We start from the raw sequence: 12,333 nt of genomic DNA on the forward strand, positions 1-12,333 counted from the left end.
AAATCCTTTGGATGTTTTTTCTTTCAGAAAGGACACCTTTATTCCAAATCCAGTGGAGGGGAAAAAAAACAACAAAGCATAGTAACAATCAACTAAAAGACTTATCTATATTGACTTTGTATAGGCATAATTCATAAAATAAAGCACAATTTTAAAGCTTTTGTGTCCCTCCCCCTTCTGATCTTCCTACACCCCTTTCCAATGTATTTCAAGTCTGAACAAGAGATGCTGTTAGCTGAAGACTCCTCCTACTTCTCATTTCTTACATTGTGCCTTAGAATGCTTAAATCATTCTTATGCTTTGCTGTTTAGATTCACTTTGAACAAGAAAAGCAGAAAGAGGGGCTGTCTTTGTGTTAGTTCATTTACAGAATAACTCATGCTCACACTATCCCCCAAATATTCATCCAACCATTAACCCCACCAACCTGTGTTTCTTTTTTCTTAAAAGTTTGGAAATGTAATCTCACAGGTTTTATAGAGTTCCTCCTCTTTAGCTGTATCCAACCAAACCAAAGAAAACAACCTTACTTTAAAATTTTATGCACAAGCTGGAAAAAGATATTCATAATTAGGATCCCCAATTTATGGTCAAATGTAAATTCCCACAGCTATATCTTAATTAAAATCCAGATGAGGGCTTTGAGATAACCATTTAAACTTCTATAACTGTTTCAGTTTGGGCTAATTGCCCACGAATATAACTATTGCTTGTAAGATGCCACAACACATCATGAGTCTCAGGGCATGAGGTAAAGAGGGCCAGATTGGGAGTTAGAGAACCCCTGGCCAAATTCTGATTGTCTTTATACCACTCTTGGGATTTTGTCTCAGTTTCCTCATCTGTAAAATCAGAGGGTTGGACTAGATGACTTCTAAGGCCCCTTCTAGTTTCAAATCTATAATACTAAAATCTTTTCATATAGGAAACATGCCTCCATGGGCATGTTTCAAGTTCTAATGTGGGGTGATTCATCTTGCATACAAAGGGCTGATTTGTCCCTTACTAAATTACTAGACAATCAGAGGTTTGGTAGAAGCCTCCTCATGTTTTTCTATTATTTGCTATTCTTTAAAACAGTTCAGAGTTTGGGATGCGGCTCTTAGAGAATTCAGCCTGGCTATAAAGGAGGCCTTTTATTTATGCAAGGTTTTCTGGGATAGAAAGAAAGAGAGAAAATGATTAGAAACTTTTTACACTCCAGGAGGTAATGGGATTAGCTGAATATAGAGTCCTGCTGTGGCAGAACTAGTCTAGAAGCAAAGAACAGCTTAGTGGGGCCTAGGAAATTTCAGGGCACAGTAAATCTAGTCATCTTTCTGCATACGAGAAGTTTTCCTTAAAATAATTAAGATGGACCTTTACTAAAATAACCAGAGGCTTGAGGGATCATCTCAAAGACAAACTATGAGTTCAATCAATGTCAAGGATTATTCATTTTATTTCTCCTTGCACCAGAGAAAACTCCACCTCACAGAAAGCCAACTGTGAACTTTTGAGGGTGATAACATATTCCTGTCTCCCTCCTTCTCTTTCTTCTTGTGCCTCCCTCTTGGTCACTTTGCCATTCATTAGCACCTCCAGCAGAGGAAGGAGAAGGAAGAGCCGAGGAGGTGGAATCCAGCAGTCTCCTTTGCTGTACTTGTTAACAGATGTGGCAAAAGGGTTAGCAGAATTTGAAACTAATGGCTAAAATTAGATTTAAAAAAATTACCCCTGTGCCTTAGCTCTCTGTGTTATTCCCACCATCATCACAGCCAATTAAGAGTTGGCCACATACACTACATATGGTGTCAGATCTCTATATGGCACCGTTTTGTCTCTTGGATCTGGGTTTCTGCTTCCAAGGAACTTAGGGGCTATGGAGTTGGTTAATATCCAGGAGCTGAATGAACATTCAATGCAGATATGTTAGTGGGGTTATCACATGTAGAAAGTGTGATCTTTACCATCTATGGGCTTCATTTATCTCATCTCTGTAGTGGGTAGGCAGAAGTAAATGATCCTTGATGTTCTTAGAGCCCTCTAGATGTTTATTGACTACTATGATATTCAGAGTCAGGCATGGAATAATGGAGAAGGAACTGGGCTTGGAGTCAAGAAGACCTAAGTTCACATGCTGCCTCTGACATGTAGTATCACTGTGACCTTGGCCAAGTTATTGCATCTCTCTGTGCCTCTGTTTCCTCATCTATAAAATAAGTGGATTGGACTACATGGTTTGCAAGGTTCCTTTCAGCACTAAACTATGATACCACAATAGCAAGGCATAGGACTGGAAAATGGTAGACAAGTCACCCTGCAAAGTGAAATCCAACTTCCTAAAGCTATGCTGGGATTTCCCAGAAGGCTTCTGCTGGGATTCTCTAGTTCTTGCTTCTTCCTGAGAAAAATGAGATCACTTTAGTTGACATTTAAATAATGCTGGACATTTAGAGTCAAGTAAATGGAATTATGAAAAAGCATCTCTCCTTTGATTCTCACAACAAGAATATGCAACATTTATTGTAAGAATGCCCATTTTACAGATGAAAAAACTTAATCTCTAAGACATCCAATGAGTTCTACATGGTCAATGAAATCTTTATTTTATCTTAGAGATAATGGGGAGGCATAGAAGCTTCTTGAGTAGTGAAGTGATGTGGGCAGAGATGTTTTAGGAATATCAACTTGATAGCCATGTAGAAGCTGGACTGGAGAAGGAAGAGATCCTGGGAACATGGACTAGGGTCTTTGTGTTGTGATGGAGACAATTACCAGGATTCAGAGGATCACAGATTTAGGGCCAGAAGGGCTCTTAGAGGCCCCCCACTCATTTTCAGATGAAGACTCTGAGACTCAAGGAGGTCGAATGACTTCTCTAAGAGATGGAATTTGAACCCACACCCATAGTCTCTGCCCTTCCCACCATACCACATGTTACTTTCTCTTCACCACTAGGCAAGTGTCCATTTGTCATCTATAAGTTATCCAATAGGGAAAAAATATTTGTTGAATTATGCTGGATGAGGGCATTGAAGAAAGATGTCAATACAGTCTTTTTTGGTTTGTCAACCAAGTAGTAATGGGTTCATGAGAATAGGAAAGACAATGGGAAGCCAAAGAAAGTCCCAAGGAGGAGTCTTTGATGAATCTATCTATCTATCTATCTATCTATCTATCTATCTATCTATCTATCTATCTGTCTGCCTGTCTATTTACTTATGTATTTACTCATTCCTTCATTTATCTATCCATCCATCCATCCATTCATTCACTTATTCATTCATTCATTCGTTTATAGCAGTGCTTTTTAGTGCTCATAGGATGGGGGAGGGGGATCAGATTATTGACCTTTCATGGTCAGGCTGGCGAGCTGCTTTTGGAAAGTTCAGGAAACAGAGCAACAAACGTAGGCCAAGCAGCCTGGTAATGCATTTCCTGCAGGGTTCAATTACTCCTCTATGTAGATCATAGAACCGAATACCCGGCTGTCCTTGTTGGAGGGCAGGATGCTCCATAGATTTTTATTTTCGCAAAAATAGGCTCCAGAGGTTTTTGGCCTTCCAGACAGCAGCTGGTAGCAGCCAATGCGATGGCCTGGGGGGTTGAGCTACTGCTGGCGGGGAAAGCGGGATGGGTTTGCATGGGAGTCCCAGACTGCCAGGATAGCATAAGCCACAGGTTTTAGTGTCTCGGCTACAAACAGACACTATTCCCTCCCTTCAAAATACAATCTGGAATACTGTGTGTGTTGGGGGAGCGTATGTGTGTGTGTGTGTGTGTGGGGAAGGGGGTCATCAGCTCCTGCCACTTCATTGTCTCTCGGAGAAGGACACGAATGGGAGGTTGGGAGACAGAAGGGTAGCAAGGGCACACGTGAGAGGAGCTGGAAGGAATAAGGTTGGTGGCTTCTTGTACTCCTGGTGACTGGGAGCATTGAGGTGGAGGCCAGATAAGATGAAGAGAGATCATCCCATTTTCAGCAAGTAACAGGATTTGGAGCTGATGGGGAGGAAGAGGGGGTGTCAGTCAGTACTGTGTCAGACGGCTGAGATAATTCAGCGGGGGGTTTCAGTCTGAGCTACCTTTCGGCTCATCCCTCAGATACACATCAATCCCTCTCCTCGCCTGTAACTTGCAAGGCTGCCCTGACGGACTTCCTAGTTACCCTGGGTGTACAGATAACGCAGGGAAGGCCAGAGAGGGGGAAGTAGTTTCTTTCATCCCAGACTCCAGCGGATGGGCCAGCTGTTCTCTTCTTCACAAGGAGAAAGTGGTCTGGAGAGAAAGCGAGGACTGCAGAGAGTGGGGATGGTAGTGAGGATGAGAAGGAAAGGGCTCGGGGACAGCCCCCCACCAACACATTCTGCCTTCTGGCCAGTTGGCCGTCTAGTAGTCTTTGACACCCCCTTTCCTACCTCCCCCCCCGCCCCTTCACGGTGGTGGGAGAGGAGAAGATGGGGTAGAGCAGAGCTCGGAGAGGAGAGGGAGGCATGGAAGAAGAGAAGGGAGTGGGCGGAGGGGGCTGACCCAGGCCAGCGCCCAACCCCTGGTTGGCTCAGGCTGTCTCTTTAAACGCTCCGGAGGGGCTGCTCCGAGCGTGTGAGTTTCCATGGAGTCGGGAGCAGGCGGGGCTGCCGGAGCCGCTGCTCAGTGATCTATAGGCTCCAGTCGCTCCCGGCAGAGGCGCGGAGATTGGAGAGAGGAGAGCAGAGAGCCCAGGGACGGCGGAAAGCGGGCAGGCGACTCACCGGGCGGTGGTCCGGCCGGCTCTGACTGCTGCCTCCCTCCTCGCCTCCTCTTCTTCCTTCCATCGCTCTGTCTGCCCCCACCCCCTTCACCCCCTGCCACTCACTCTGCCCCAGCCAGTGCCAGCCGCCACCGCGAGCGTCTCTGTGCTGCCCCCAGGCACCGGGCACAGAGCACCTAGGAACCCCTCTACGGGCCAGCCAAGTTCTTCCTGGCAGCCGGACCAGCCCAACTTGCCGGGCTTCCAGGCTCGCTCCCAGCCCTCCCGGGGCCGCCCTCTGGCAGCAGCCAAGATGACCCCGTGGCGCCTCGGCCTTTGGTGCGTCTCCTGCTGGCTGTCTGCACTCTGGCCGCTGCGCTCCTGTCTGCAGCTGCGGAAGGGCATGTAAGTCAGGGTGCCGGGCGGAGTGTCTCGGCGCGTGCCCCCACCCCACCCAGTCCCTTCATCTCGAATTCCTGGGGCCCGAAACCCAAGCGTACTAGGTGCTCAGGCTAGCCCACAGAGAAGGGGAGTGAGCCCCTGGGTCCTCGAACAAGAAGCTTGGGTTACTGCATCCCTTGGTAGTCCGGAGCGCGTGTGCCCAGCTACTAGGGCTCCCGCAATCCACAGGGGTTGAGGGGCTGCGGAAGGGAACTTTGACTGGAGGACCCCGGGAAGGGGTTGGGGAGGGAGCAGGGAAGGAGCCAGCGCCCCTCAGAGACTCGGGGTAGGTAGGCTGGCTGTTTTCAGAGCTGACAGGTGCTGCTCCAGCAGCACTCGCACCTTGGGAGTGCCCGCTTTTCAGAGCCTGATGGCCAGTGAGGAGGGGTTGAGGGGCAGGGAGAGTCAAACTGAAGACCTGGCTTTGTTCGCCACCCTTCCGAGCAGTGAGCTCTTTGACTTTCCCCCCAGCCTCGGAAGCAAGCAGGTTCCTTTCTTTAATCTTCAAGAGCAAGTTTTCATCCACGGAGATGCTGCCTCGAAGGGGATAAAAATCTCACAGCATTTTGAGAGCGGAGGCAGGCGGGATGCCACAGGTCCGATGGGCTGGGGAGAGGGTCCCTGGCGGGCCAGGCTTGTCTGAGGCTGTCCTGTAACAAGCCCAGGAGGAGCAAAGGACCCAGTGCATTGCCCGGGGAATGTCGCACTCGTCAGGCACTATGTGACGGTTTAGGGGACACGGCTCAGCCGGGGAAGGGCTTCCCGTTGAAATGCATCAGCCTAGAAATGGAAGAGGTCTCATTTCCCGATAAGAAGTGATGAATCTTGCAACATATTAATTCCAGGTCAGGATGTGTCAAGTGGAGGTGGAAGCTAATGGGGAGTGGAAGTATTTACAAATGCCTAAGTCTCATCTAATGGCCATAGAAGACGTGTGTGTGTGTGTGTGTGTGTGTGTGTGTGTGTGTGTGTGTATGTGTGTGTGTGTGTTCCCCCATAACTTGAGGGCATCAGAAATCTCAGAGCAAAGCTTAGGCAGGAAATTTTGCTTCTTGTGTTCTTTGGAATCTTGGCATGTTCTACAAGCGATGTTGTTTCTCCTTTTGGACTTTGTCAGTCCGCACTGTGATTATGTAAATAACTTTGCTAGTAGTTTCTGAAATTCTGATTTTCTGAACTGAGGATGAGTGTTTTGTGTGTGTGTGTGTGTGTGTGTGTGTGTGTGTGTGTAACACAATCTCTGGGCTTTTTTTTTAAAGAGGATTTTTCCCCCTCCTAGTTCACTTTACATTTCCATATTTCATCCCTCTCCTGAGAGATTCCATTTGTTACCTGGTTACTGCAATTGTCACCCATGATCAATCTCCCTAGACATGGGCAGAATGCCGGTGGCATCTCCAAACAACTTTTTCCCAGAATAGTTTGTAAATACACATTCCCCTGAGATGGCCAGGAAGGAATTTCTGTATGTGTAACTCCTCTCCAATTGATAAGGCTTGTCTTGTTCATTTTGTGAAGACTGTTGCTTTAGATTTTTTCTCCGTTTATCTCAGAAAACATGTCTCCCTCTGTACACCCTCCGCATGAATGAGCTTTCACTTCTCAACTACCTGATTGTAAAAGGCAGCAGCAAGGTGCTGGGGAATGGGCCCGTTACCTTGGCAGGTGCTGCTATTGGAGCTGAGTCAGGATTCACTTATTCATTCCTCCCCAAGCTAAATACGGGCTCTGAGTCAGAATTGTCACAGGGTTTATTAACAAAGGATGCAGGCTAGGGAAGTGAGAGGAGGCTGCAGCAATGCCCTCATCTCTTTATCCCGGACTTACCTGTGTTTCCTGAACTTTCAGCGTCAGCACTGTTTCTGAAAGGGCTGGAGGGATGACATGGCTTTTTTGAAGAGATTTGGCAGAAATAGTGCCTCAGTAGGATTGAAGGCAGGAGGACTCTGTGCCGGCAGCTCATTATTAAGCAAGTGAGAAGGGCTGAGGGACTAAAACCTGAGACCCAACAAGGTGCTTAATAGGGCTACTATTTTTCTGATACTTACAGGGGCTGCAAGAGTGAGAAACAATGTTAAACATCCATCCTTCCATTTCTCAGAACCTATTGTAGTTATTCACCAGGGACTGGGTTGGGATTTTGCTCCCTGTAGTCTCTGTGTTCCCGCTCCTTGTTTTTGCAGGAAGGATAAAGAAAGCAACCAAGGATATTTCCTTCGGCTTCTATGCATCTGTCCATCTTTTAAATTAAAATGAATCCTGTCTGAGTTTTTTTTTTATTGACCTCTGAGGTCCATTATCACTGAAAGAAGGGCTGCTAATGAGGTGAGGACCACTAATGAGAACGCATCATCTCACTGACTGGCACTCTTATAGATCATTAATAAAAGTAAAAGTTTCATGTAGCTGACTGGGCTTGTGTTGAGCAGATTTTTGAATATGTTTCAACTGATCCAAGCAAATTAAATCTAGGCTTTCAGTGTATGGCAATATTTTATTTTGGTGGCCAATCTGTATTCTGGGCTCTGCCATCGGTCCCCCCTAAATGGAGAATTTTATGGGAAGCAAGAGTTTTTGAGAGGCAGTTCAGGTCTTGGGCAGTGAGCTGTCCTTGGAGTTAGGAAGAATTGGGTTCAGATTCTTCCTTCCTTAAATACTTACTAGCTGTGTGTTCCTGGGCAAGTCATTTAAGCACCTGTATAAAATAGAGATGATAGGCCAAGTAGAAATTTGCTTATAGGATTGTTGTGAAGCCTAAATGAGCTAATGTATGCACAGTGTTTTGGAAATCTGAAATCACTGTGCAGATATTGGTTATTGTGAATAATTAAATTAGGGGAAGGGAAAAAGAGCTCTCCTCTGGAATTTTAGGCCTGGAAGGATGGCACATGAAGCTGGTTTTTCTTTGGGAGTTTCCTGTGTATGGTTATTGAAGGTAGTGTGATTATAAAGAGGGTAAGTTTCAGTTCATTTGAATGAAAGCATGATGGCAGCTTTAGTAATTGTTGGCCTTTAAGCAAGAGACCTTGATATTATGGTACAGAAAAGCAGTACCAGGGACTAGAGGACTAGACTGGGAATGTGTAACCTTGGGAATTTAAGTGGCCCAACTTCAATGTGACTTAACTTGTTTTTAAACAGACTATAAGCTTTTTCTCTGGTCCTTTTGCCTGCTTCTGTCCTTATGCTCCTTTCTTTCAAAAGCCAGAGCTGTTATTCCTTCTGGGAATTGGGGGTGGACCTTTATTCTTGGATTCAGAAGTAGAGGAGGAGAAGGAGCTGATAAAAATGATTCCAGGCAGATTCCTAGGCAGGACTGGTCTGCCAATGAGGGGGTCCTTCCTACGAAAAATAGAAAAAAAAGCCTTTCCATACTGCTCCACTTACACATTTTATTAATTCATTTTATCATGAGACTGGGATTTGAACAATTAGTTATTCATTTGGGGAAGTAAGAATCATACTTTTAAAACATGGACATACCTCTTTGGAGAGGGAGGAGTGACAAGTCATTCAAACGTTAGTGTGAATGAGTTCAATCAAATTGTTTCTTCCTGACAAATACCAGTTGAAGATATTCTGTGTTGAGGAAATGGAAGTCTTGATGGGAGGAGGAGGAGGGAGAAAGTTTGATAGCTTTGGAGCATGAAGCTTTGGGGTGGGTTAGAGAACTGGCTGCCCAGGGACCGAGGATAAAAAGAGTCTTGGATGGAGGAGAGAGAAGGAAAGTGGGAAGTTGCCATGTATATATTTTTGCATATTTCTTATTTTAAAACTTTCCCTGGGGTCTAGACCTTAGCCTAAGATGATGGAGGAAAACCATTCTCATCTTCTCTTCCTCCTCTTGTACCATATGGGGCTTTTGTCTTCAGATCTAGAACTCAGCAGACTATGACATAGTACAGTTCTGTGTTGCTTGAGTTGGCTTTTGTGAGCTGACCTGGAGAAATAAACCCAATTATTAATGACGTTAGTATGAGAAAATTCATTCTAACCTCCGAGAGACTGGCTTAGATCTGAACTTTCTAAACAGCCTATCCATAAGTTAGAGACTGCTTGTATTTATTTTATGAGGCTATAACATAAAAATTGTTGCTATTGCTAAATCGCCTCATTTTAGAAGGAAAAAAAAGAAAACCACCCTAAAAGATAAACTATGAAAAATGCATGAGAGTCTATATATCTTAAGTGCAAAGTGGAAAAAAATAAATAAATTCCTTGAAGGCAAGAATTATATTGTCTAAAATTCTTTAAAGATCCATTAAGGGTTTATTCTAATACTAAATACCCAAGAGGGCTTCAGAAATGCTGATAGGGATAATGATGAAAGAATGTTTGGTGACAGAGTAGCCCTAAGCCATTTTACTATATAAAGTCGGCTTTCCATGTACCAATGATTTGGATTATCAACTCATGGCTTAGCAACCATCTTTCAGGGCCCATCGACTTTGTTTTTCTTTTATTTTTTTAAAAGATATTTATTTTAAATCATTGATTTGTTTTGAAAAAACTGAAATTTATTAACTAAAAGCCAAACAAACCCACTTAAGAATGTCCATCCCAAAGAATGCTTTCTTCCCTGTTCTGAAATTAACAAAAAGAACTACGTCCTTCAAATTTGGCAATATGGTACTAACATTGACCACTGTATGTCTATTTTGTTTCTTTCTTGTATTGAATGTATTTACATAGTTTTAGTCAGTGTTTATCTTCTCATTTTGGTTTCACTATATATGTTCTGTATCAGTTCACATATTTCCATATTTTTTTTAATTCTTCGAATTCCTTTTTCATTCGTTATAGGAAAGGGGAAGTGAACATGCATTTATTAAGTGTCTATGATGTGCCAGGCACTTTGTGAATATTATTTAATTTGATCCTCAAAATAACCTTAGAAGAAAGGTATTATTGTCCTATTTGACAGTTTAGGAAACTGAGGAAGCCAGAGGTTAAGTGATGTGCCCAGGGTCACATGGCTATGAAATATTTGAGGCTGGGATTTGACTTCAGGTCTTCCTGCCTCCAGGCCAAGTATAGTAGCTAGATTTCATTAGAATCTTTTATAAATGTTTTGTTAAACAATATTGAGCATTTACACAATCAAATAAATTTACTTTGCAAGTTTGGGCAATTAAATAAGAAAAATTAGCCTCAATGAAATGTCATAATTTATATTTTACTCCCATTTACCCTCCATCAGGATTTTTGTCCTTTTATTTTCTCTTATAAGGTTGAAATTAATACTCTGCCTTTTGCCTCTTCCTCCTTTCTCTCTGTCATTTTGGAGAGAGGCAGTTTGGTACAGTGGAGAGAACCAAGTGGCTCTGGAAGGTCAGAGGACCTGGATTCAAATCCTGCCTCCGTTTCTTGTTGCCTTTTTGCCCATGTTGTCATTTACCTTCTCTGGTTCTCAGCCACATCACCTCTAAAATGAGGGGGTTGCACTGGGCAGCCTCTGAGGTCCCATCCAGTTATCTTAATTACACCATAATGTTCTATTATATCAATATGTCACATTAAAAAATTCCCTAGTACTTCAGATGGCTTTCTTTAATTTTTTTTTTCATTTACAAAGTTGCTATGAACATCTTTGGAAAAACAGCTGCTTTTAATAACACCTTTTCGGAGTATATTCCAGATATAGTACAGTTATTGGATCATAGATTTAGAGCTGGAAAGGATGTTAAGGTCCATGGAATTCAACTTCTCATCTTACATGTGGGGAAACTGAGGCACCAAAAAGTTAAATTATGTCCTTGAAGGTCATGCAGTTAGGAACTGTCTGCAATATGATTTGAACCCAGGTCTTTCTGACTCCAGGTTCAGTGTCCTATTCCCTGCTTGTCTATAAAGAGAATGATTTCTTTCCTTTTTTTTGGGTAATTTTCTCTCCAAAAATACTGTACAAGTTTGCAATGCCACTTGCCATAAATTAATTCCATAATTGCCACAAATTCTCCACAGCTCCATCAGCATTGAATTTTGTTGATTATTTCCTTTCATAAGGATAGTTAATTTAGTTGACTCTATGTTATTTCAAGGTTTCTTAGATTTTACACTTTTGCTTGTCTCTTGAGGGAGGAATCAGTGCTTAATTATGTAGAGTTCCATTTCAATAAATTGTTACGACTGACAGGAGATCTGGGTTCTTTTCCTGGTTCTGACTCAACTCTGAACAAACCGATTCTCTTGTATGGACCTCAGTTTCCTCATCTGTAAAATGGGGGAGTAGAACTAGTTCCTTGAGGACAGGGTCTGTTTTGTATTTGTTTTTCTATCTCTAGTGCCCAGCATGTGGCTAGCACATAGTAGGCACTTAAGGAATACTTGCTAGATAAATGTTGTTAAAGGTCCTATCCAGCTCTAGCATTTAGTGAGTGAGTCTGAAATGGATCCTGCTAAGAATTTTATTACGTGCTCCACTAAATTCTTCCTGGGTGAAACTATTTTGAAATGGTTTCCTTTCCTAAAGTCTTGAGCACTAGACATCCCTCGGAAGAACCATTAGCCTTCTTTTCAGAACTGTGATACAGATTTATAATCTATTTTGAAGGATTTGGTTCACAAACAAAAGTATACAGTAACCCTCAAATCACGGGAGGGTATCACTTTTCTGTTTGTTGGTGAGTTTAGACAAATTCAAACTAGCCCAGCACACAAAGTGCAACCGAGAAGAAGTCATTCTCAGCATTAATAAACTGGGAATGTGTCCTGACATCAAAAATTTATTTTCCAATGCATTTCACGGTTTATTCATGCTGAGAAACTCTGCTTATCTTTTGAACTTTTGAACTCTCTGAGTATTGGGATGAGCAAAAATGAACACAGATTGCCTTTAACCATCAGAATTCCCCACATGAAGAAAAAAAGATACAGAAAGTGAAGGTACAACTCCAATATGCTTCAACAGTCCTGTAACTAGGTGGCATTTTATTGGGATTTTAGCCATGCCAGAGACAATCAGAGAAAGTAGTTTCGAAATAAGAATCTTGGTAATGGTGAACTGTCACTGAGTAGTACATGCATACTCCTGTCCTCTTTTGGAAACCAATCATATGTGAGTTTCAATGACGGGAAGTCTGGCCCAGAAATACAAGTGTCAGCATTTCTCACCATCCATAAATTCTATATAGAGAGGAAACCCCATTACCAGGTTAATTGTTTCCCAGCTAAAGCCACT

The 12,333-nt window shown here is 43.1% G+C and overlaps 1 protein-coding gene across 1 annotated transcript in view; it reads left to right on the plus strand.

Annotated features, from left to right (window-relative positions):
* Nucleotides 1-3,575: 3,575 nt before the first annotated feature.
* Nucleotides 3,576-12,333, plus strand: part of LOC118847055 (multiple epidermal growth factor-like domains protein 6) — a 773,415-nt gene continuing 764,657 nt past the window's right edge. Inside the window, 2 exon segments of the mRNA XM_036755675.1 lie at nucleotides 3,576-3,664; nucleotides 4,668-5,117. Of these exon segments, the coding sequence (XP_036611570.1) occupies nucleotides 3,576-3,664; nucleotides 4,668-5,117 (539 nt within the window).

The sequence above is a fragment of the Trichosurus vulpecula genome, chromosome 4 (genome assembly GCF_011100635.1).
Source record: "Trichosurus vulpecula isolate mTriVul1 chromosome 4, mTriVul1.pri, whole genome shotgun sequence".
NCBI classification, from domain to species: domain Eukaryota; kingdom Metazoa; phylum Chordata; class Mammalia; order Diprotodontia; family Phalangeridae; genus Trichosurus; species Trichosurus vulpecula.